We start from the raw sequence: 25,984 nt of genomic DNA on the forward strand, positions 1-25,984 counted from the left end.
GGCAGTGAGAAGACCAGGGAACACTTACTGAGCACTTACTATGAGCCAAGTTCTATCCAGGCCTAACGACACTTAATCCTCACATCGACCCTGTGAGATAGGCACTATCATCACCCCATTTTACAGATGGAAAAGTGAGGCCCTGATTGGTTGTGGAACTTGACTAAGGTCACACAGGTTGAAGTGGAGTGAGGATGTGAACTCAAATCTGCCAGCCTCCAGGGCCAGTGCCTTTAAGTTCCAAGTAGGAAAGATACAGGTCAGGAGGAGAACTGGGGAGTCCAGTGTCAGAGGGTGTGTGGGTCACGCAGTTGAGGCATAGGAGAGGTGAGAGAGTCACGGAAAGCACGTATACTTCTGAGAGAGGAGAATGGGGATGGTGAGAAGTAATGTAATACAGAGAATTGGAAGTGAGGGGAGCTGCATCGAGAGAGGTTTCCAACTCGAGAATTCGGTGAGGTCACTTACAGAAACTGGGCAGGGGCTGGAGGTGGCTTCCAAATGATGTGAGCATTGTCATGGATGGAGCCAGAGATGACTCAGGAGTACCAAGCATCACTGGTTTGCTAGTGAATTTGTAGTAGAATTTTTCCAGTTCTACCTTTGAAGAGATGGAGGAACCATTCTTGGTTATTGCTATTTATTTAAACAGGATGAGTGTTTCTGTATAATCAAAGAAAAACCTTCTAAGTCTGCATCTCTCTTCTCTTGCTTTTAGGTTTGGACACAAGTTGAATGTGTCAGATCTATATAAATTAACAGACACGGTCGCAATCCGTGAACAAGGAAACGGACGGCTGGTGTGTCTCCTACCCAGCAGTCAGGCCCGCCAGAGCCCGTTGGGGTCTTCCCAGTCACACGATGGCTCCTCCACGAATTGCAGCCCAATTATATTTGAAGAGTTAGAATATCACGAGCCTGTCTGCAGACAGCATTGTTCCAATAAAGATTTCAGGTACACCGTTTGTTTTCCTTTAGAAATAATTCTTTTCTATAAGATTGTGGAACATGTTAGGATGACCTTGTGAACATCTTAGACCCCTGCAGAATGTCAGCTTCCTATTGTGTTCTCTTTTCTTCAGCGAACATGAATTTGATCCAGACTCTTACAAGATTCCTTTTGTGATTCTTTCTTTGAAGACATTTGCGCCCCAGGTTCACAGTCTTCTCCAGACCCACGAGGGCACCGTGCCTTTATTGAGGTGAATCATCTCAAAGCCTTTGTCGATATAATGCCCTAGTTCTCCTTTTTATAGGAGGCCTGCCCTTTCTTCCCACACCTCTTTACAAATAAGTACTATACAATGCTTCATCCTCATGTGTTTAGCCTTCAGTCAAAGTACAGTCATGCACCACATAACGAAATTTTGGCCGACCACGGACTGTATGTAGGACAGTGGTCCCATAAGATTATAATCACGTATTTTCACTAGACCTTTTGATGGTTAGATACACAAATAGCATTGCGTTATAGTTGCTCACAGTGTGCAGTACAGTAACAGGCTGTCCAGATGTGTAGCTCAGGAGCCATGGGCTGCACCAGCCTAGGCGTGTAGTGGGCCGCAACATCTGGGTTTGCATAAGTGCACCTGATGATGTTCTCAGATGACAGAATCACCCAACAACACATTTAGTACGTATCCCCATCATGAAGCAACACGTGACTATTTATCTGAAATGGGATCCAATCCCTCAGTACTTCAACAAGAAAATAGGTGTTTGCACTACATTTTAGAAACCTAAACGTGAAGAGGGCAGATTCTTCTCACGGGGGAGATGTATCATAAGTGCTGCAGTCGAAATCTCCACAAGTGTTGAGAATACACAGCTTCAAATATGCATACATTTCAAGACTTGTGAGAGAAAAGTATTCTTCAGAAGTTCATTTAACCACTCCATGAGCCACTAACAGTAGACTTAATACAAAGGCCGACACAGGACTCAGTGGCCTGCACGCCCCTGCTGATGTGGAAGCAGAAGCGTAACTGACTTGGAGCCCAGCTGCCTTATTTTTAATCCCCCTCCTGGAAAACTACCCAGAAAATGCCATCAGAATGCATCAGAGAGGCCAGTGCCACAATGCTTGCCTCCCTGGGTCCTTAATTTTAACCTTCAAACTTGGTGGTGGGCATTCAGACAAATGATTAACTCATACATTAAACCAAAGCCTTCTGTTTAGCAAGCGCTTCCTTTTCTGTTATTTTAATTTAACCTTTCCTTTTTTTGTTTTTTCCTATTTCAGCTTTCCAGATTGTTACACTGCAGAGTTTGGCGATCTAGAAGTAGTGCAAGAAAACCAAGGAGGTGTTCCCTTAGAACACTTCATTACCTGTGTTCCAGGTGTAAACATTGCCACTGCTCAGAATGGAATCAAAGTGGTTAAATGGATTCACAACAAGCCCCCACCTCCCAACACTGGTAGGTGTCAGGTATTTTGTCCTGGAGCTACCACCTGTCCACTGTGAGACCAGAGGAGGCTATTGGCTTTTATTTTAAACAGCAGCATAATTTGCCAAGTGTGAAAACACCATGGATGTGTCCTTTGATCTTTTGAAAACTCCTAAAATGCTTGAGGGGTTGGCAGGACTAGAATTTGTTTTATTTTTTATTTTTTTTATTTTTTTGAGACGGAGTCTTGCTCTGTCGCCTGGCTGGAGTGCAGTGGTGCGATCTCGGCTCACTGCAAGCTCCGCCTCCCGGGTTCACACCATTCTCCTGCCTCAGCCTCCCGAGTAGCTGGGACTTCAGGCACCCGCCACCACGCCCAGCTAATTTTTTGTATTTTTAGTAGAGACAGGGTTTCACCATGTTGGCCAGGATGGTCTTGATCTCTTGACCTCATGATCCACTTGCCTCCTCCTCCCAAAGTGCTGGGATTACAGGCATGAGCCACCGCTACCAGCCTAGACTTTGTTTTTTAGATAGGGCCTTGCTGTGTTGTCCAGGCTGGTCTCGAACTCCTGAGCTCAAGATGTCGTCCCACCTCGGCCTCCCAAAATGCTGGGATTACAGGCATGAGCCACCACACCTGGCCAGTTTGAAAGTACCAACATAAGCTAATGTAAATTTCACATTTACAGATCCCTTCAGCTACCTAATTTTGTGAAGCTTTTGGCTTGCCAGTTGACAGGCCTTTTAAAAATAGTTTCAGGGGCTGGGCCTGTTGGCTCACACCTGTAATCCCAGCACTCTGGGAAGCTGAGGCAGACAAATCATCTGAGGTCAGCAGTTCGAGACCAGCCTGGCCAACATGGTGAAACCCCATCTCTACTAAAAATGCAAAAATTAATCAGGCGTGATGGTGGGCACCTGTAATCCCAGCTACTCGGGAGGCTGAGGCAAGAGAATTGCTTGAACCCAGGAGGTGGAGGTTATGGTGAGCTAAGATTGAGCCATTGCACTCCAGCCTGGGTGACAAGAGTGAAGCTCTGTCTTTTTTTTTTGAGACAGAGTCTTGCTCTGTTGCCCAGGCTGGAGTGCAGTGGCGCGATCCTGGCTCACTGCAAGCTCTGCCTCCCGGGTTCATGCCATTCCCCTGCCTCAGCCTCCCGAGGAGCTGGGACTACAGGTGCCTGCCACTGCGCCTGGCTAATTTTCTTTTTTTTTTTTCTGTATTTTTAGCAGAGACAGGGTTTCACCTTGTTAGCCAGGATGGTCTCAATCTCCTGACCTCGTGATCCACCCGCCTCAGCCTCCCAAAGTGCTGCGATTACAGATGTGAGCCACTGTGCCCAGCCTTTTTTTTTTTGAGACGGAGTCACCCAGGCTGGAGTGCAGTGGCGGGATCTCAGGTCACTGCAAGCTCCGCCTCCTTGGTTCATGCCATTCTCCTGCCTCAGCCTCCCGAGTAGCTGGGACTACAGGCACCCGCCACCACGCCCGGCTAATTTTCTTGTATTTTTAGTAGAGACAGGGTTTCACCGTGTTAGCCAGGATGGTCTCGATCTCCTGACTTCATGATCCGCCCGCCTCGGCCTCCCAAAGTGCTGGGATTACAGGCATGAGCTGCCGCGCCCAGCAAGCCTCTCCACCTTTCTGTAGATTTCCATCTGATTACTTATACCTTTTTAATAGGTATAAGCAGTCAAGATGGTGCAAAAACCTGTTTCTTACACCCTTTTATGTCATGCTAATTTTACAACATTATCACTTTCTGTGGTTTTCTGGGTAACATTTTCAGCTCCACTATGGATTAATTTTGCTCTTCTGGGCCACCTACCTGATGACCATTTATAACTTTGTGGGAAAGTATGTTGCACATGACCAAGTTTCAGATGGATCTTGGAAATATAACTAGTTTCTAAACTGGGAGCTTCTTGTGTACTTTGACTTCTACTATAAATAACACTATAGTAGACTCTGCTTTATCTTGGCCACTTAACTTTGAGGATTAGTGGGACAGCATTTGACAGCCCGTGAATAAGTTAGTTAGCTAGTTATTGGACCCTGAGACCTGAATATAGAAACTGAGACGTAAAGCAGCTACTGTATTTGGTTTTGTCTGCTTCCCCATGATCTAACTCAAGTCAGGGACTGCAGGGCCATTTTCCCTCCTTTCAGCTGGTGAAATCTGTGCTTTCTGTCTTACACATGTTCTTTTTCTTCTAGACCCTTGGCTTCTGCGTTCGAAGAGTCCTGTAGGTAACCCCCAGCTGATCCAGTTCAGTAGAGAAGTGATTGACTTGCTGAAAAGCCAGCCATCTTGTGTCATACCCATCAGTCATTTCATCCCATCCTATCACCATCATTTTGCAAAGCAGTGCCGAGTGTCAGACTACGGATACTCCAAGCTGATTGAGTTATTAGAAGCAGTGCCTCATGTATTGCAGGTAAGGCTTGTCACGGGATTACTTGTTTACAGGCAGGAATGTTCCTCCATGGCTTTGGCTGCCTCCATCAAAGAAACAGTAATAGTTTAATTCCTAAGAAGTCAGTTCTGGGCAGAACATCCAGTAAAAGCTTTCTTCAGAGGGAAGAAATAACATACAAAGGCGGCTTCTCAATTTCTCAGAAAGCCGCTAGTTTCCAGTTTTAGAGGAACTCCTTGGAGGACTGAGGAGTATTTTCCCTCTAAGCTCTATAGACCTTCTTCATCCCAGCACAGCTTTCTCCGGAACTGTTCATGATTACAAGGAAGCTCCCGTGAATAGCCACATACTTGTATGTTGGTGCCTGTGTAAGAGTCAAGGGCTTAACCTTTCTTCTAAATGTAACTAGTTGGAGACTAGTTACTGGGCTAGAGTGTAGCACTGGATCCTGTGAAGACTTTTACTAGTTAACTCACAGTGTTATAACAGCCTCCCACTCACTAAAAACGGCTTGAAAAACTTGCAGACCAATTTGTCTGGACAACCAATACAGTTTTCATTTCTGTACTCACGACTTTTCTTTTCAAAAGATTACACTTTTCATTTCTATACTCAACGACTGCTTGGGAGAAGGTGCGCCAGGCCAAAAACAATAAAAGTTTCAGAAGGTTGGACGTTTGTTCCTTTTGACCAGCTACATTTTGTTGATTCACATGTGTTTAAAATTGCACACATTCTACATTTAGAGGGTGAGCCAGCAGCAAGGAAGTCGCTGTCTGCTGAGGTCTTATGTGTATAAATAAACCATTTGCTTTGCAGATTCTTGGAATGGGCTCCAAACGTCTGCTGACCCTTACCCACAGGGCCCAGGTGAAGCGCTTTACTCAGGATTTACTAAAACTTCTCAAATCCCAGGCCAGCAAACAGGTCATTGTGCGAGAATTCTCACAGGCTTATCACTGGTGAGTTGATGAACAGAAATGAAAGCAAATATTTTAAGACATTTTATCTTCTGCCAAACTCTAAATAGTTATCTAGTATTTCTACTAAGCATTCTTTTGGAAAACTTGTATTTTTTTTTTTTTTTTTTTTTGAGACGGAGTCTCCCTCTGTTGCCCAGTGGCATGATCTTGGCTCACTGCAAGCTCCGCCTCCCGGGTTTATGCCGTTCTCTTGCCTCAGCCTCCCGAGTAGCTGGGACTACAGGCGCCCGCCACCACACCCGGCTTATTTTTTCTATTTTTTTTTTTTTTTTTTTTGAGACGGAGTCTCGCTCTTCACCAGCTGAGTGCAGTGGCGCGATCTCGGCTCACTGCAGGCTCCGCCCCCGGGTCACGCCATTCTCCTGCCTCAGCCTCCCGCATAGCTGGACTACGCGCCTGCCACCTCGCCGGCTATTTTTGTATTTTAGTAGACGGGTTCACCATGTTAGCCAGGATGGTCTCGATCTCCTGACCTTGTGATCCGCCCGCCTCGGCCTCCCAAAGTGCTGGATTACAGGGTGAGCCACGGCCGGCTATTTTTTCTATTTTTTAGTAGAGATGGGGTTTCACCATGTTAGCCAGGATGGTCGCGATCTCCGACCTCGTGATCCGCCCGCCTCAGCCTCCCAAAGTGCTGGCATTACAGGTGTGAGCCATGGCGCCCAGCCGGAAAACTTGGAGATCTTTTACCGATGATACTACTGATTCCGTATCCACTTCCATTGTTAAAACCTAGGTGTTTCTCAAAGGACTGGGATGTCACTGAATATGGTGTTTGTGAGTTGATTGACATCGTATCAGAGATTCCAGACACAACCATCTGCTTATCCCAACAAGATAATGAAATGGTGATTTGTATCCCCAAAAGAGGTATGTGACTTACATTTGCTGGAAGGATACTGTCTACCTCCTGTTATTTTAACATAGCGTGGCATGGAAGATGTGGTTTTCCCTTCCTGCCCGTGCTTCCTGAAGATTCCACAGAAAGCACAGTGTGAAAACTGCTGCTGTTTGGATTCTGTGTTCTTCAAAGTAGGTGAAGCTGTTCTCAAGAACAAAAGCAGGCTGGCTTTTTAGAATTGACTCTAAGGGGAAAAAGGGGCATCATCAGCACTTTGCTCAAATGCCTTCTGCAGCCTGGCTGTGGCTATATGAGCCTTAGTCATCCAGTTGAGAATCTGTCACCGTGCCTGTTGGCTTTGCTTTTCTGTTGAACTCTGAGCTACTTTATTTACTGTGCACACTTGAGAAGGGAAGACAACTCAAATGAATGTTTTTTTTGTTTTGCCTTTCAAATTTTAATAGTTGTGGTCAGAACTGTACAGGTCCAGTTACAGGTAGAAAGTATAGTATTTGAGGGATGCGAAACCCATGGATACCAAGGGCCAACTTTTCGTGTCTGCAGTTTCCGCAGGGCAGACCGCAAGACTTAAGTAGGTGCGGATTTTGGTATCCAAGCAGGGTCCTGGAACTGATCCCTTGAGAACACCAAGGGGTGACTGTATGGTCGTATCCTCCTTCTGTTACCTGGTTATTAAACTGTGCTCCTGCAGAACATTGATGTCCATGAAATCATAGAATTCCAGGGCCAGTTCTCACTTAAAAATTAACAGAAGCAATCTCTGCTTAGGCTTTTCCTCCTCTTTATTTTTGTTCAACTTTTGAAGCCTGATTCTCTTTTCTGCTAGCAAGTCTTAACTGAAGATCAGATGAATAAACAAAAAAAGTGGGGATATTCAGAAGTGTGATTTCATAGGAATAATTTCTAGAGTACTTGCTTAAGTACAGGGTGTGTGTCATGTTAATAGATATGGGGCAGGGGCTAGAAAATTGTTTCTAGCTTGTAAGATGACATTGTTTCTAGCTTATAAGATGAATATATATGCATTTCATAATAATAGTATCATAACTTCCTGTTATTCTGCCCTGGAACATGTTTGAGAACCACTTGCAAGGAGGGAAGAGTATATGTGTTTGTTTTAGGTTGTGTGTGTTTGGAAGGCAAGGATGATATCGCTTATAAATTCCCAAAAGGATTTACTCTAGTGTGGATGTTGAACACAAATGGGTAGAAAAAAACTGTGATTTTATGTTTTTTGGTTTTTTTAAAAGAACGCACTCAGGATGAAATAGAAAGAACAAAACAGTTCTCCAAGGATGTCGTTGATTTGCTGCGTCACCAACCCCATTTCCGGATGCCCTTTAATAAATTTATCCCCTCTTACCATCACCACTTTGGCCGGCAGTGCAAACTTGCATACTATGGGTTTACCAAACTACTTGAACTTTTTGAAGCCATACCTGATACTTTACAAGTGAGTGAAGAAATTCTAATTTTATAAAGTATTTTTCTGAACAACATATAGGAAATATTTTTTCACGTTCAAGACCTATTTTTCTGGGAAGTAGGGAGGTTATGAAAGAGGATGAAAATCTGAGCTATTCCAATCAGAGAAGTCATATTACTGACTCATTAGTATTTTTAGATAAATATGGCTTTTTCCTTCAATGAAGGATTATTCAAACTTGTTTTGGGGTAATTATTGAAAAAAAGATTAAGTAGGTTGATTTCTTTTTTTTTTCTTTTTGAGACGGAATTTCTCTGTTGTCACCCAGGCTGGAGTGCAGTGGCACGATCTTGGCTCACTGCAACCTCCGCCTCCGGGTTCAAGCAATTCACTTGCCTCAGCCTCCCAAGTACCTGGGGATTACAGGTGCCCGCCACCACACCCAGCTAATTTTTGTATTTTTAGTAGAGATGGGGTTTCACCATGTGGGCCAGGCTGGTCTTGAGCTCCTGACCTCAGTTGATCCGCTCGTCTCAGCCTCCCAAAGTGCTGGGATTACAGGCATGAGCCACCACACCTGGCTGATTTCTTACACTGAATATTTGTTCATTACTTTTACACTTTTCAAATCCTTCGTGTTGAAGGTAGGGCTGAGTACATGAGGTAACATCAGTGCTAAGCTGTTACGCTGTTGCTAAGTTAAACCAAATTTCCGTTGTCAATTTTATTAATTTTTTTTTTTTTTTTTACTACTGAAGTGCTTTTTAAAAATTGTTTTATTGTGGCACAATACACATAACACAGAACTTACCTTCATAACTGTCTTTATATCCCCAGTCCAGTAGTGGTCAGCACATTCACATTGTTACGCAAGCAGTTTTCTGAACTTTTTCATCTTACAGAACTGAAACTTTATACCCATTCAGTAACGCTGACTTGTTTTATCATTACTAGTTGCATACTTTTTTTGCTATTCTGGAAACGACTGTGATTTGTTTATTCTCCCTTTCCTCCCCCTGTGTGTTTTCGAAGGTATTGGAATGTGGAGAAGAAAAGATCCTTACTCTGACAGAGGTGGAGCGGTTCAAAGCTCTAGCTGCCCAGTTTGTTAAACTCCTTCGGTCCCAAAAAGACAACTGCCTTATGATGACAGATCTCCTTACAGAATATGCTAAAACTTTTGGTTATACATTTCGTCTCCAAGACTATGATGTCAGTTCCATTTCGGCTTTAACTCAGAAACTCTGCCATGTCGTGAAGGTAAATGGTTTTTGTATTTTTTTTTTTTTCCCTCATGGGGTAAAACTCACAGTGACCTAATTCGCATTAGGACGTTTGCGTGTGCTGTAGCGTTTCTTTATTTACACCTTGAACTACTTAACTGTCATAGCCTTATGACTCATTTTGTGTCATTATTGCTTATTAGGTAATAGAAGCCTTGGTTTGGAAGTTGAGAGTTTTGGTCTTCCTCTTGTGTGTTTCTGAATGGCCTTGCCAAAGCTACGCCTTTGTGAACTGATGAGGTCACTCTTCACCCTAGGGTTCGGTCATCAGGTGCAGCTGCCTCAGCGCTGCTGGCCTGAGCTCGACTCCTTCCAGTGTGTTTTGCCTGTGACATTTTTGGGAGCCCGTAATCACACAGTGTCCTCTCCCTCCACATTCTCACCCACTTAGGAGTAGGCTTAGGAGCAAGCGCGGGTGCAGAGTGGCCTTTGTCGCTGTCAGAGCTGTAGTAGGGAGGGCAGCTCGTCCTGTTTCCTGTCCTGGACTGCACTGACCCTTCCTGTCGTAGGCAGAGCAGCTGCCAGTTTTCAGCCTCTTCCCCCACAGGACCAGGAGAAGTCACTGCCAGGAGGAAGGAATGGAAAGGGAAGCAGGAAGGACGGCACCCTCAGTTACAGGCCCATTACTAGCTGCACACATTTCTGTGTCATTTAATTCTGTAAACAGCCAGAATGGGTTCAGTCTCCCTTTCCTTCCCACTGTGGGGTTCTTTTGGAGATGGAGTCTTGCTCTGTGGCCCAGGCTAGAGTGCAGTGGTGCGATCTTGGCTCACTGCAACCTCCGCCTCCCAGGTTCAAGCGATTCTTCTTCCTCAGCCTCCCGAGTAGCTGGGATTACAGGCACCCGCCACTACGCCCAGCTAGTTTTTGTATTTTTAGCAGAGACAGGGTTTCACCGTGTTGGCCAGGCTGATCTCGAACTCCTTGCCTCAGGTAATCCGCCCACCTCAGCCTCCCAGAGTGCTGGGATTACAGTTACAGGCATGAGCCACTGCACCCAGCCCCCACTGTGTTTTTTAATGTATTGGACTGCAGCTAAGAAGAAGTTCTTACCTTGGCAAAGGTAGGACAGTTCAGAGCTCTCCTTAGGTACTGGTTGGTTAGAGGAGGAGGTGAGAGAGCAGGAAGCACACCAGGACAGCCGAACATCCCTGAGCCAAGGCAGCGGAATGGCCAGCAGCATCACAGGAGGGCAGATCAGAGAGGGACTGCCTGACTTCCAGGTTTAGCTCAGTGGGGAGAGTCGGTGCTGCTGGCCAGGTCAGTGGCAGTGTCGGTTGTGTAGACAGAAGCCACCTTGGAGTGTGGTGAGGAGTGAGGAGAGGTGAGAAAATGGCCCAGGTCATTTGGACAGCATCCTGGTTTGTCTGCTTGTGAAGACGGAGGGCTGGGGCAGCAGCTAGAGGCTGTGGGGCTGAGGGAACAAGGGAGGATTTGGGCTGTTGGTTTTCCTACCTGGAAAAACTTGAGCATGTCTGAAAGCCATTGATGCGGATCCATCTAGAGAGAGAAGATGAACATAAAAGGGCGAGAAGGGCTAAGACAGGAGGGCCTTGAGGTATGGGAGACTGGGAAACCGGCACACAGAGGAAGGAGGAAGTATACAGGACAATAGGCTGGGGGCAGGCATGGGCAGGTCTGATGTTTGTCATCAGGAATAGAAGGGAGTCCTCTTCCAAGAGTGGTTTTCCACTAGAGAGAGGGACTGAGCTCTGCTTAGAGAGAGAGAGGAGAGGCAGGGCTCAGGACTTAGGAGCGGGGAGAAGGTCCACAGTTGTCATGGTGAGTGGAGAGTGGCTTGATCTGGATGTCACGTGGGGTGCAGGGATATCGAGAGCTCCCTGCAGGTTGGCACTGTAGACTCTGGGAGAGCAGCAGTTGGGGTGTGGCTGTGCAGTTATCGGCTCAGGGAAAGCAGGTGGTTGGATTCAAGGTGGGAGTTTACTTATGGGCGTCAGGAAAAGGCATGGGATGAGCGAATTTAAATATTGACAAGAATGTCAGTGCCAGCATGACAAAAGAGGAGAGTGAAGTAAGGGAGGGGGCTGGCGAATTGGGAGCAGATAGGAGGCAGTGATGCTGCTGAGGTTTGAGAAGGGGAGGAGTTGAGCGGATAGAGTCTCTTTCTGCACTCCCACCCCAACAGCAGCTCCAGACCTGCTTTTACAAGTGGGATGCTCAGGAGGTTTGAATGATTTATATTGGATGGGGTAATGACAGGTTTGCACTGTGACCCTGGAGACGAGTGTCTGCAGTGAAATTGAACACAAGAGGATGTCGTTGGAGATGACAGAGGCAAGGCATTGAAAGGCTATAAGGCTGTGGTGTGGGACAGGTCCCTGGGTGTTCAGTTGCCCGGGATGATGAAAGGGGTGGACTCAGGTGGATAGGAAGACCTCACGCCTTGACCTAAGGCTTTGCTGGGTGAGTGTGATGGGTGGACAGCTGGAGTGTGAGCAGCAAGAATGGGGAGAGCTGAGAGAGGCTCCGTGGTGCCTCCCTGGCTGCCCACTGGGTCTCCTGGGAGCTTCTCCAACCCTACCTCTCAGATTCTTGTAGAATTAGTCAAAGCACACTCTGAGCATTGGTGTTTTTAAAAGCTCCCCAGGTGATTCTAATGCATAGCTGGGATTGAGAATCAAGGGATGGATCCAAGTCGCACCAGAGGAGCAGGCTCTGGTTTGGTTTCTTTCCTAAGCAGCTGTAGTGATGATGGGGGTCTGGGTAGCTAAGATGACTGGGATCCCCTGGACTCGTATCGGTTGGTTGATTAAACCCGCTTCTGAGGAGGAAATCTATACAGTCCCATAACCATGATAAGTGGGGTGCGAGCCTGCCAGCCTCCCTCCTGTCTTGGCTCTGGGCACGTGTCAGAACCAGATAAAGATGCCCTGGTCTTGGGATGGCTCCTCAGGTGCCACCCACCTCTCTCTGCCTCTCAGAATCCACGGTCCAAAGAGTGCCAACTTGTGATGACTTAGACCTGCCGAGACCTTTGGCCCTGGCAGGAAAACCAGATAAAGGGGGCAAACAAGCTGTCAGGATGAGCATTGGTCTTTGAGAGCAGTGCCAGAGCCGCACGTATACCAAAGCTCTGCCTGTTTTTGTGCCAGGAAAGGCTCAGGCCACAGCCTCACCGCACCCCCCCGCCCCACCCAAGGCCTGCTGGCTCAGTCACCAGATGCGTGGTTCTTCACATGGTGTTTGGTCCCCAAGTGACAATCTGTCTTTTTTGTAAGGTTTCCCTCTCAGTGCATTTAACCGCATAAACCCTTTATCTCCTTGAGAATCTGAAATAATTGAGGAGTGGACAGGTACTAGGCAGATGAAAATACCAGCTTCGTGGTTAGTAATAGCAGACTAGAAACATGCAGCTTGCCTTGTAGTCAGAGTAGGCCCTCTCTCACCTCCCCAGCCCGCCCTGGGGACGCATATGGGCAAATCAGGTCTGCACAGAAGCCATGCGAGTGTTGCTTAGAGTCTGGCCTCCCCATCCCTACCCACCTTCGAGCACAGCAACCCACACTTCACAAGCTTGGACCACTGGCCATCAGCTGGCCAGTCTGTCTCCTTTTTATAGTGGGCTTTTGGAAAGAATGAATGAAAAATAAAGAGAATGATGCAATTTCCTCCCCCAGTATTACCTTGATGAGAGTTTTCAGTTATGGACCAGCAGGGGGAGAACAGTTTCTGCTTCCATGTTGGTCTGGTGTCCCAAAGAAGCTAAAAACAAACCCACTTGCTTTATTTCAGTGTGAGAGAAAAAAATTAGAGATTTTTCATCTCTTGGTCTCATTAACCAAAATGAAGTGAGCTGAGTTGGGTATAACCTAGGGTGTCTCTGTTGAGCTCTGAAAAGTGTGAATTCTTGTTTTCCCCAGGTTGCCGATGTAGAATCTGGCAGACAGATTCAGCTGATCAACCGAAAGTCTCTGCGATCTCTCACTGCCCAGTTGCTGGTATTGTTGATGTCTTGGGAAGGAACCACCCATCTTTCTGTTGAGGAGCTCAAGAGACATTACGAAAGTACCCACAACACTCCCCTTAACCCCTGTGAATATGGATTCATGACCTTGACTGAACTGCTGAAGAGCCTGCCATACTTGGTTGAGGTAGGCACATTAATGGCTCTTTAGAACTATCATTGAAAACTGTCGATTGGGCATTTCTGGATTACGTGTTGGTCTAGATTAGAGTGTGTAGAGCTGGAAGGGACCCAAGAGACCATTTCATGGATGAACACGCCGAGACCTCAGGCAGTGAAGCAGCCCTGCCTAAATGGGTGGCAAAAGCCAGTGAAAGCCTGGTCTCCTCATCCTGGCACTGGGGTGTGTTTGTCCCATTCCAGGATGGATTTTGCTACTGTTTGTCTTTCTAAATGAGATGGTTTATGTGGTGGCTTGAAGAGAGAGATGAGTAAGGCAAGGGCAGAAAGGAAGGTTGGCCAGCCAGTCCCCCAGGCGGCCTTTCAAGAATGGCGCTCCAGGATTGGGAGAATCTTAAGAGAATACTGCATGCAATTCTTGGGCAACAGATATAAAAACCTAGAGTAAATAAATGAAATCCTGGAAAAAATAACTTACCAAAAGTCACTCAAGAAGTTAAAAATTAGACCAATTACCATACAAGAGACTATAAAAGATCACTGAAATATACCAGGGAAAAAGGCATCAGGACCAAGTGAGGTAACAATTGAATTTTACCCAACCCTAAAAGAACAGATAAATCTACCTTTTAAAAAACCATTCTGGGGCTGGGCAAGGTGGTACACATCTATAATCCCAGCTACTAAGGAGGCCGAGGCTAGAGGGTCACTTGAGCCCAGGAGTTTGAGGCCAGCCTGGGCAACATAGCAAGAACCCATCCCCAAGAAAAAAAAATACTGTTCTAGGCTGCTGCAAAAGAAAAAGGAAAGCTTACCACTTACTTTAACGAAGCCAAAATAAATTTAATACCAAAAACATAAGATAGTCCCTTAAAATGATCCTAAATAAGATACTAACAAATGAGCTCCAGCAATTTAAAAGAAGAATGATATGCCATTATCATCTAACTGTGGGACAGATCATTAAATAATGAAAGGATATACATCCAACATTTTCTAAACTCTGTTAATATCTATCCTAAGAACACCAGTTCTGGACAGGTGTTAATGCATGTTTCAGGACAAAGAACTTTCCCTGTCCAGCTAAGATTGGGAATATCCTTTCTCTTGGCGATTCCAGAGCATGTTAAACACTCTGAAAAGGTTTGTAGTAAAGAAATCTGCCTCCTTACCCTGCATACACAAGCGTTTTGTGTTTGTTTCTTGTTGCTTTTGATGTGTTTTTAAAGAATGCTAGTGTCATCCTCTATCACAGTGTTTCTTGGAAAACTGGTTTGGGAGGTGCAGTTTAATGGCCTCAGTGTCCACTGTGTGTACAGTGATTTGCCAACACGGTTTGCCTCCCCCGATTTCTTCCCTACTCACACGCTGTCTCTTCAGACCGCCGCAGCCTTCAACTTGCAAATAGAACTGAAGTTTGCTGGAGGCTATAGCCTTCTCTTGGAGGAAATCCTTGAATAAATCCCTCCTCCTTTTCTTTCTCCCCTTCCTTCTTTCCTCTCTCTCTCCCTCCTTTCCTTCCTTTCTCCTTCCTCTTCCTCCTTTCTTCTTCTTCGTCTTTTTTGTCATCTTCATCTTCTTCATCTTTGTCTAATTCGTCGTCTTCATCTTTATTGTCGTCTTCATCTTCTTGTCTTCGTCTTCTTGCTCTTTGTCTTCATCTTTGTCGTCTTCTTCATCTTCGTCTTTTTTGTCTTCATCGTCTTTGTCTTCATCTTTGTTGTTGTCTTCTTTGTCTTTGTCGTCTCCTTCTTCTTCATCATCTTTGTCTCCTTCATCTTCTCATCTTCGTTGCCTTCTTCTTCTTGTCTTCGTCTTCAACTCTGGGCCTTTTCCCTCAGTGGAAGGCCCTCACTTTCCAGGGGGCAGGGCCAGTCACTGACATTTCTAATGCTGCTTTTTCTTTTTAACTAGGTTTTCGCTAATGATAAGATGGAAGAATGTGTGAAGCTCACAAGTCTGTATTTGTTTGCGAAGAACGTGCGGTCTTTACTTCATACTTACCACTACCAGCAGATTTTCCTTCATGAGTTTTCCATGGCCTATACCAAGTATGTCGGAGAAACTCTGCAGCCCAAGACCTATGGCCACAGCAGCGTGGAGGAGCTCTTGGGAGCAATTCCACAGGTGGGCATTTTTCTCAGCTTCCGGGAGAGCATCTTCTGAACAGCCGCAGGCTAACTGTCCCGAACAGAAAAATAAAATGCTGCCAGAATAATGGAACGGCAGGCATTTTGAATTGATCCTTTCAAAACATACTGTTGGCCTAAAGTAAATGATTTTAGCATTTCTCCTTGATTCTTTCTGTAAACCTTTATTAAATCCCTATATGCCAGGTGAGTAAGTTTCAGGCTGTAACCTCAGAAAGGTGTTGGTTAATGGGAGAGTCAGGACCCCCAAGCAGGCAATTAGTCAGGGCGGTCAGGGCAGTGGGCGCATTGAGGAGGGCCATGTCAGGGTCCACTTCCCAAGCCTGGGGAGCCTGGTGCAAAACCTTCAAGGATGTGCCTGAGGGAAGCACGTGACAAGGAGGGGAGAGAGCATTCTGGGCAAAGGGGATGATGGCATGAGCAGATGCAGGGCTGTGACAAGTGGCATGGAGTATCGAGAGGCTAACGGAGCTGAGAGCTGGGTTAGGGAGGGCGTGGCTCCTCCAGGTAAGGAGGGAGGACTGTGTTGGAGAGAGCTGGAGCCCAGGTTTGCATTTGAAAAGCACCCCAGTGGTGCTGTCCATGGTAGAGCAGAGAGAAGCAGGCATGGAGGAGGGAACTGGGATAGGATCCTGGCCACTGCAGAGATCTGAGTCAGTGTTAGATGGAGGGATTGAGCCAGAGTGAAAATAGTAGAATAGAGGAAGGAGGAAGGACCCAGGCAAAGCTCGCCTGGGAGCTGAGATCAGTGACCTGGCGACGGCGTGCACATGTAGGGGGCCTGGGAGCCCAGCTCCACTACTACCACTCTGCTTGGCTGAGATGGAGAGCGGCACCATCAGGGAGAGGACTTTAAGATGCTGATAATGAACTTAGTTTAAAGGGTCTGAGAGATTACTCTTAATTCTTTTAGGTGGTGTTTAGTTTCTGCAAATAAATGGCAAAGAGCTCTCATGTGAGAACTACCTTAATTTATATGCCAAAGCTGGTGTTTGGAAGACAGTCTTTTTAAGAATTATAAAGAATATTTCTGAAACTGTGTCTCATGATTTTTGAACTACTCTGCTTTTTATAGGGACATGTTTCTGTCAGCTTCTTCTGTTGCTTTAAAAGCTAAGGAGAGAGTAGAGAAACATGCTTCTTGGCAGTAACTCAGCACCTAAATTCTAGCCTAAGGCAGGCAGCGTAGGTCACACTCTTCCTGAATGTTAGGACTTCTGTCCCCTCCTTTTCCGCTGCTTAACCAGTAGTATGTCTTGTGTGCAGGTGGTCTGGATAAAAGGACATGGTCATAAGAGAATTGTAGTGTTAAAAAATGACATGAAAAGTAAGTAAGCACCCATCCCCTCCCCCCTTAAAAAATCACGGTTCTCTCACTGACATTTCTCTCTGACGGGTGCTGTTTGTCCTGTAGGTCGTTTGAGTTCACTCGGTCTCTCCCCTGCCAATCATGAAAACCAGCCCTCGGAGGGCGAGCGCATCCTGGAGGTGCCCGAACCGCACACAGCCTCGGAACTCAAGCTTGGAGCCGACGGCAGTGGTAAGAGAGGAAAAGCAGAGACATAGGAGCTTGTGAAATTCTAGGAGAAATGGCTTGGGGTTGGGGAGAGCGAGGGAAAGGACTCCAGCAAGTCATCTCATCCGCTGAAGTTAAATAGCCACACATTTTTCAAAGCAGTTTTGGTATTTAGTTAGTAACAGGAAAAAATTGACCTTTATTTGTTAGCATTGCATGGTTGACTGGTTAAAGTCCCTGAAGGATATTGGCACCCCCATAATGATCATCTTACTCCAGTTCAGATGTTGAAGAAAATTATTCTGACACTTATTATAATGGATATTCATGACACTTGCAACAGGGGAGAGAGAGCCAACTCCTAATACGTAGCCTAGGAGCAGAGTGAGGGCTCAGTGGGTGGAAAATTACTAAGAGGATTCTTGCTGTAGGCATGCAGGCCAGCCAAGGATCTAGACGTCAGTGGTTGGGGATAAGGAATTTGATCAGCTATGAAGGGCGATGAGATCTCAAGGGTGAGGGGATTCTCACTAAACTGACTCCAGCTAAGACTGGAGCCAGCAAGTTCAGCAACAGACATGGAAGGCCAAGGTCAAGACCTGATCCGGAAGAGGACTCAGGGTGCCTGACTCAAGGCTGGTCAAGGCATCTTTGTCACAGGACAGCCCTAGGCAGGATTTGATACACTAATGCATTAATACTACCCAAAATTACACCGAGTCACATAGATTTCAGGTAGATCCACCTCTGTAGTAGATAGAGTCCAATTCTTGGAATGTTACAGCAGTTCTAACTTTTCTGAAGGACTTTTGAATTCATTATAGGTGAGAATTTTGTCTTCATAAGATGCGGCGAGATAGATAGCACGTTACCGTCCCCTGTGCCCTTAGGATAACTCAGTTACACTGCATTTGATGTTTTATGAAGCGCCCTCCTGGGAATCATCTGCCAAAGCTGCCCCACAGCCTTCAGCAGTGCTGACCTCCGTTCTGCAGCGGAGGCTCGGAAATCTCAAGCGGTCACATATTACAGCTCACCCAGAGTCGGCAGCTAGGAAGCCACGGAACCGGGCCCAGGGCTTTGGATTCTGAGCTTCTACTTGCTGATAACTCTGTACACCCCGTCTCAGGCTGTCCCCTCTCTTTGGAAGCTGACTGCAGGACCCTTTTCTCTGGTTGGGTCTTTTGAGGGGCCGGTGTTCCTAAGAACACGGATCTTCAGGAGAACTAGCTTATTAAGGCATTCCATTACCAGGATCTTCCTGTTAGTGGGTTTTGGGTTTTTGTTTTTGTTTTTGTTTTTTTAATACCTTAAATACTTCTTGACTCTCTTAATCTTTAAGGCTTAGAAGGAAAACTTCAGGTGTGAGCCCGGGGTGTGTGCTGGGGGTGGGCGTGGAGGTCCTGTAGTGTCACGGCTCTCCTTGTTTGCCCAGGGCCCAGTCACACAGAGCAGGAGCTTCTCCGCCTGACCGACGACTCCCCCGTCGACCTCCTGTGTGCGCCCGTCCCCTCGTGCCTGCCGTCCCCTCAGCTGAGACCTGACCCCGTTATCCTCCAATCTGCTGATCTCATTCAGTTTGAGGAGCACCCTCAAGAGCCTTCTGGTGGGTGACTCCATGTTGTCGTGGGGCTTTTCTTCGGGGTTTAAAACAAAACCACGATAAGATACTGATATAGTAAATGATAGAGGTGGGAAGGGACTACCCTTTTTCAGGTGGAAAACACTGTGCTGATTATTTGACCTTCTTTCCCCACCTGGGTTCCCGCAGAATTGGATGCACAGCTTGAGGTTGCCTGGCGAGCATGAGGCAAGGGCGATTTGGCAGCTCTGGAGGGCTAGTGGCTCGGGGCTGTGGGCGAGTCCACAGGGGCGGGCGGGGCCTCCTGGGCTTCTGCTCTCCCAGACTTTGTGAAGGTTCAGCTGCTCTCAGGCACACCTGTCACCAGATGTACACGTCACCCACAGTGGGGGTCCAAAGGGCCCAAGGGCTTTATAAAGGTGAATGGAGGGAGGTGTCTGTGGCTGGAGCCCCTGGACTCTGCCCAGTGATCTAACAGACAGGAAGCCAAGCACGCTGAGTCCTAGCCTAGTGCAGGCATTGGCACTGACCCTGTGCTCAGGGCTGACAGACATTTAACCCTTACCACAGCTCCAGGTGTGGGGCAGCTGCTTTATTCCACAGGCTGTGTGACTAAGGCACAGCTGGTGCCGTCACTAGAGAGGCAGTGGCCCCGGGCTGCTGGACTAGCAAGGGCAGAGCTGGGATTGGAACCCAAGCTCTCTTGTCCTGTGGTGTCTCCTGGCCTCTGGAGAGGATGGCCCATCTGCCCCGTGCAGATCCCTCCCTGTTCTTCATCTGTTGAAAGCCAGCTCCTCCCCACTGCTGGTGCTGCTTTCCAGGTTACCAGGAACAACCCGTGGACTCCTGGCTTGGCGTTTACCATCTCGGTTGTCCTTGGCAGCGTTCAGCACTGTTGCCCAGGAAAAGAACTGAGGCTGTTGACTTGGAAAATAGGAGATGGGGAAGTAACCGCCTGCAGATAGAACCAGCCTGTGCAGGCAAGCCTAGACGCACGCCATGCTCCTGTGCAGTGCCCCGCTAGGGTTGGTGGCAGATTGAGGTTAGCTCGTTTATGGGGTTGTGGCCTTTGTGCCTTCAGTCTGGGCAAGTTCAACTGCATGCACAGGACAAGAGAGGAAAATAATTGAAACAGTGTGGGCAGTTCTGTCAGCCGCTCTCCTCTTGAGGGTCAGCCTAGGCGGGGAGCTGGCTCTGCTGTCCCCTCTGCCACTCTCACCTTCCATGGGCCTTTGGGAGCAGGAGCCCTGTGCCCTGTGCAGTGGGAGTCTAAGGCATAATGATGCATCTGTTTTAAGCAGCATGGCCCTGTGTGTAGAGCAGGTGAATTACATGTGGCTCAGCCACAGAAATGGCAGTCCAGAAGCACTGCGGGAAAGCTGGCTGTGCTCAACTTCCTGGGTTCTGAGGGTAATTTTGACTCTGCGCAGTCCTTCCTTATCCCCGGTAATAGACCCATGGGGAGCATAGGTCCTCTCTAAATGGAACGGGCCAGGAGCTCCCTGACACCGAGATGCTCCAACCCCACCCCCTACCGCCTCCCACCTCAGGAAGTCTCTAAGTCGTGGATAGCTTATGGGTCCTTGATATCTGGCAGGGAGAATGAATGGGCAGATAATCCAAAATGGAAAAACAAAAAGTTTTAACCTTTGCTCATTCATTTATAGCTCAAAATAGAGATCTTTCCAACTTTGTAATCCAGTGGGAGAGGTGGGATGCAGTTTATAGATATTTAATTTCCGTGCCAAGTACACTGGCCACACAACTCATATGTAAACTGTGGCATAGATGTAGCATTTAGAAGCTTTTTGTTATTATCTTTTGAGAAAATATGAGCAAGAAAGAGAAAACCCACACTTCCTATAGATCCTGGATCTGAATCCGTTTGCTTTTCTGTGTTACAGAAATTATGATTTTAAACCAAGAAGAAAAAATGGAGATTCCAATACCAGGAAAGAGCAAAACTCTGACCTCTGACTCCAGCTCGTCCTGCATCTCAGCAGCTGTCGCCGTGCCTCCCTGCCCCTCCTCGGAAACCCCCGAGTCACTGCTCAGCAAGGACCCTGCGGAAAGCCCGGCCAAAAAGCAACCCAAAAATAGAGTCAAATTGGCAGCCAACTTTTCCTTAGCACCTATAACCAAGCTTTAACTCCCATTTTGAATATAGAATTAGGATGGGAAAACACTGTCTGATTCTGCACACAAAAGTGGGTTTCAAAAATACATCCTCTTCTGTGCCATGAAACCCCCCGAAGCCATTTACTTCATCTTACCTGTATTCCATCATGTTTTTCTTTTCCATTGAACACAGCTTTGAGCTGAAGTCTTTCTTTTCTTTCTTCTTCCCTTTTCTTTCTTTTTTCAATTATTTGAAGAACTTGTGGCATTTGTTAAAGAATCCTTAATATATTTTACCAAATTTTTCGTAACTATTATGAAATACAATGGTGTTCCAAAAGAAGAAAGCACTAAGAACTCAACTAGCAGGAAGCGGTTTTGCTTCCATTGAGCCACGTCGGTGGTGTCATCCTACGTGTAGCGTAATATAGTCTCTCAGCCTTTGCTTACTGGTGTTGCCGACAGTATTTACCCAGTGCGTGGCATGTCTTTGAAGCAAAGCCTGTCCCGCTAGCCTGTGTGTTCACACACTGAAGGAGAAGGGTAGGCGAGGGGTTGGGAGTGTATTTTCAGGTTGGAATGTGAAGGTTCCTGGCTTCCATGTGACTTGTAAGTGTGCCTTGTTTTTTATTTAAACTATGTCTGTAGTTGACAAACGTGGCTTCATCAGAAATTTTTTTAAACGTTTCTACTTTGGAGTTCCATTTAGGAGCTTTCTAGAAAGTTGAGGATGTTTTAAGCTTCCCTTCTGTGTTCCAGTTTGATATGGGTTAGGTTAAGGAAAAGGAGATGGTCTCGACGTCATGGATTTAAAGTCAGCATTTGGATTACAACACACATTATTGTGTGTCAAGAGGCAGCATTGCAAAGAGTCTGATTTTCTAAAATATGCATCAAGTGCATAAATTACAAATCAGAGCTGAGTGGGGAGGTGCTTCAGCAGCAGCGGGATCAATACGATTTCCACTGGGAAGAGAGGAATTCTACCTACACATAGGAAGGCCAAGGTTGATCCACTTAACCTTGTTATTATAATTTTAAAGCTGGTATCGGTAGCTGGGAAGCTTTATGTGTGTGTATGTCAGCTCAGCATCTTTTAATCGTGTCTGATTTTACTCTCGTTACTTCTCGCTGTTGGAAGCATGTCTGGGTTTTTTGTGGCGTCTGGTGTGGAACGGCCTTCCTCTCTAGGTGCCTGAGGTGTCCGCTGATGGGTGGCCTCTCACCCCCCCAAAGGAAACCTGACATTTACAATGGATTGTATTTGTCGGGCAAAAATGGCGGATTCATTCATAGAGCAGAAAGAACCTGTTGGCGTAAGGTCTTCCACTAGTTAGATGGTTTCTTTTGGGGAAATGTTTATATTTGGTAACTTCTAGAAAGCCAGAAAATGGACTCTGATTTCATAGCCAGCATTTTGATAAAATGCCACAAAATAAAGGTTATAGAGAGATTTTTACAAGTCAGATTTTTTGTTCCCCAAATCTTTTAAATGAAGCCAGTGATTCCCAGTTCTCAACACATGGCCCCAGTCAAGACAGAACACCATGGAAAAAACCCTCTATTATGGCACTCTCCGAATCCTCCTGAAGGCATTTCCTCTACAGACATAGTGTTACAGGAAGTGAAATGCAAATGTGCAATTTTTTTAAAGGAGCTTTTAAACAAAGTAATAATAGTTGGTGTTGAGAACATCAGTTGCCTTATTCTAAGATTTCATAAGGCTCAGTTTGCACGCTTGGACTTCAGTTTTGCTAGCATGTAAAGAGTGGTGGACTTTAAAACCATAAGAGGTATCATTACAAGTCACCTGGAACAGACTCAAAGAACAGGTTCTTTGGGCAACAGAGAAAGAAGAATCAAGTTCTGTGCTGTCCTGTGAGTGTGTCTGAGTACCATTCACTGGAGTTGCTGCTTAGGTCTGGGACGTGTGTGTGACTCTTAACAATCGCTGTCTGAAAATGAGAGAGAAGACGTCAGAAGCACATTGTGTTCATAATGTACTCCACAATGGCCAGTCTAATTGCTATCTATTTTCTTATCCAGAGGCTTAATTAAATGATGTGGTAAAATGATGTTTGAGCATTAAGACAAAGTAATTCTTTATTTCTGGGTGGAAAGATGTACCGGATTAAATTTATCTGTTTAAAAAAAATGACAAAAGTTATCACCAAAACCCCCTTTCCCATCTTGCACTGTTTGTTTTGGATTGGGTTTGGGGGAAAGAGATGTTTTTCTTAGTTGTCTACTTTGTTTGAACACTTTTGTTGTGGTTCAAGTGCTGTTTTGTGTGTTGGGACCAAACAGTTGTCAATAAACCTTACAAGCGAGCATCTATTTTGAGTTTCCCAAGTGAGTGGTTTTGTCTGTCTGTCTGTCTGTGGGGAGGAATTACAGACCAATCCAGTTCTGCCATCATTCATTTTGGGTCTCCTCAACTTCTCGCCCCTTCTGGAAATAGAACTGTGAGGTGGAGAGCAAATCCGTCTTCTACATCTTAGAGGCCTTTTAAACTCAGCACACACCGAAGCAGGTGGCTGGATGGTGGGCCTTCGTGGTCAGGATCCTCCAAGTTTTCCAGCCTTTGTTCCAGCTTATAATTACATGTGGGAAAATAGAGTTACCACAAAAACCTTCCAGTTAGAAAACTCCATTCATTCCTAGGCTCTCTCTTCTTGTGAAAGAAATCCAGCGTGCCTGCTGTCTCGTTTTTGGTCACTGCTAAGCATGCTTTTTGAATAAGCCAATTTGGAAAAAACTTATTCCACAGATACAGTTGTGAAGCCCTCCCATCCCCTCTGGCAAGAATTTAAAAGAACCCAGAAGAGCCTTGGGTAAATTGCTTCTCGATGACATTTTTTTCAAGTTCAGCAATGTTAAAAGCTGCTAAAGACCTTTCCAAACATATTTCACAATGGCAAATTTGTGCAGAAAAAGTTGAGTAGCCATCGTGCCCCTTTTGAGAGGTCGGGAGGTTTTGTTAGGTCTGGACTGGGGCTGGAACGGTGGCTTTGCATTTGTCTTTGTTCGTGTCCCACCTGGGAAGGTGATTCAGAGGTGGGGGCCTAGAAGACAGCTGTCTGGGGGAGAGCAGACCTGTCCGTAGCAGACGGGGCTGTGCTGATTGAAGAAGATCTGTTCCCTCTGTTACCTTTGCCAGAAGGAGTGGTGCACTTTGAGATTCACCTTCACTTTCTAGCTGCTTCCATGGGCAGAGAGTGAGTCATGTCGCAGAAGCCCTCAGTGGCTTCCACCTACCTGCTGTCCCCATTGCTGGGGGATGGGAGGGGGGGCGGCGACACTGTTCCTCAATTCTCCTAGTGTCCCTGGCTGGGCCTTAAACTGACAAAGACATTAATAGGAAAAAAGCAAACAAATTTTACTTCATACCAGTTTTGTGAGAGCCTTTAATAAGGAAATGACCCCAGAGAAATGGCTAAGCCTGAGTGGTTTTTTGTTTTGTTTTTTGACACTGTCTCACTCTGTCACCCAGGCTGGAGTGCAGTGGCATAATCTCAGCTCACTGCAACCTCTGCCTCCCAGGTTCAAGTGATTGTCCTCCCGAGGAGCTGGGATTACACGTGCGCACCAACACACTGCCGAATTTTTGTATTTTTAGTAGAGACGAGGTTTCACCATGTTGGCCAGGCTAGTTTTGAACTCCTGAGCTCAAGTGATCCTCTGGGCTCGGCCTCCCAAAGTGCTGGAATTACAGGCATGAGCCACCACGCCTGGCTGAGAACCCTTTTTTGTGGGGGGCGGGGTGGGGATACATAGGCTACAGAGCTTAGAAGGTGCCAAGCCAGAGCACCAAGAGCCAGAACTTTCCTTAACAAGATGAGAAGACACACATTCCGGGAAGGAACGACCTGGAAGTGGGGGACCTAGGGTGCAGAGGAAGAAGGCATTGCAGGGTGGAAGGGGCCGTTCTTGGAGGGGAATCTTGCTCAGCGGCTGGGCTGCTCAGCTCCTCGCTCCACAACGAGGTGATGAACCAACCAGGAGCATCTGCAGGGGAGCAGTACCAGGGCCAGCAGGGAACATCTTGGGCCTGCTTGGCACCGTCCCTTCCGTCCGCCTCAGGCAGCTCATGTAATGGCCTCCAAAGCCTTCCCAGGTGCAGGGCCTGGGCACGGGGGAACCCCTGCTCCTACCACCCACCGCCCCTGCCTTGCAGTTTCTGGTATCACAAGTGCAGACAAATCCACACTGGGGCTGCAGGGTCGCCGCCCTTGGTATTTCAGCAGCCAGAGTCTGGTGCGTCAAGGCCAGGTGTGGCAAGAATCAGGAAATACTTTTTTTTTTTTTTTTTTTTTTGAGACGGAGTCTCGCTCTGTCGCCCAGACTGGGGTGCAGTGGCACGATCTCGGCTCACTGCAACCTCCTTCTACCGGGTTCAAGCGATTCTCATCCCTCAGCCTCCAAACAGCTGGGATTACAGGCGCCTGCCACCACACCTGGCTAATTTTTTTTGAGACGGGGTTTTGCCACGTTGCTCTGGCTAGTCTCAAACTCCTGACCTCAAGTGGTTCACTTGCCTTGGCCTCCCAAAGTGCTGGGATTACAGGCGGGCGCCTGTAGTCCCAGCTACTCGGGAGGCTGAGGCAGGGGAATGGCGTGAACCCGGGAGGCAGAGCTTGCAGTGACCCAAGGTCGCGCCACTGCACTCCAGCCTGGGCGACAGAGCGAGACTCCGTCTCAAAAATAATAATAATAAGAAAATAAAAATAAAAAGACAAAAAATAATAATTAAATTTTTAAAAAAGTTGACGGGCCTACGTTGGGGGTGTGGCCAGATTCTAGAGAAATTGATGAGGTAGATTCTAAAACTTGGCAGTTGAATGGATGGAGGAGAAACAGAGTCAAGGGCAAGTCCCAGGATGATCTTAGACAACCTGGTGATACCCTTTCCTGAGATGGAAAACACCAGAGAAGCTGAGTGCAGTGTAGGTCAATGATCGGCCAGCTTTTCTTAAAGATTCCAAGATTTAGGCCGTGCGCGGCGGCTCACGCCTGTAATCCCAGCACTTTGGGAGGCTAAGGCGGGTGGATCACCTGAGGTCAGGAGTTCAAGACCAGCCTGGCCAATATGGTGAAACCTCATCTCTACTAAAAATACAAAAATTAGCCAGGCATGGTGGCGGGTGCCTG

General features: G+C 46.7%; 1 protein-coding gene across 6 annotated transcripts in view; it reads left to right on the top strand.

The window, feature by feature from the left end:
* MARF1 (meiosis regulator and mRNA stability factor 1) overlaps window positions 1-23,170 on the top strand; it is a 48,590-nt gene extending 25,420 nt beyond the window's left edge. For 4 of the 6 annotated variants that reach the window (XM_030798027.1, XM_030798030.1, XM_030798031.1 and 1 more), the window contains 14 exons: window positions 719-955; window positions 1,083-1,202; window positions 2,243-2,418; window positions 4,609-4,829; window positions 5,628-5,770; window positions 6,528-6,661; window positions 7,904-8,106; window positions 9,112-9,339; window positions 13,244-13,474; window positions 15,382-15,594; window positions 16,884-16,944; window positions 17,032-17,157; window positions 18,569-18,739; window positions 20,620-23,170. In XM_030798027.1, coding sequence (XP_030653887.1) covers window positions 719-955; window positions 1,083-1,202; window positions 2,243-2,418; window positions 4,609-4,829; window positions 5,628-5,770; window positions 6,528-6,661; window positions 7,904-8,106; window positions 9,112-9,339; window positions 13,244-13,474; window positions 15,382-15,594; window positions 16,884-16,944; window positions 17,032-17,157; window positions 18,569-18,739; window positions 20,620-20,864 — 2,509 coding nt within the window. In that variant the 3' untranslated portion in view covers window positions 20,865-23,170. The remainder of the gene's footprint in view (window positions 1-718; window positions 956-1,082; window positions 1,203-2,242; window positions 2,419-4,608; window positions 4,830-5,627; window positions 5,771-6,527; window positions 6,662-7,903; window positions 8,107-9,111; window positions 9,340-13,243; window positions 13,475-15,381; window positions 15,595-16,883; window positions 16,945-17,031; window positions 17,158-18,568; window positions 18,740-20,619) is intronic. The other 2 variants (XM_030798028.1, XM_030798029.1) reach the window with 1 other exon arrangement.
* The last annotated feature ends 2,814 nt before the right edge of the window (window positions 23,171-25,984 follow it).

The sequence above is a fragment of the Nomascus leucogenys genome, chromosome 18 (assembly GCF_006542625.1).
Source record: "Nomascus leucogenys isolate Asia chromosome 18, Asia_NLE_v1, whole genome shotgun sequence".
Taxonomy (NCBI): domain Eukaryota; kingdom Metazoa; phylum Chordata; class Mammalia; order Primates; family Hylobatidae; genus Nomascus; species Nomascus leucogenys.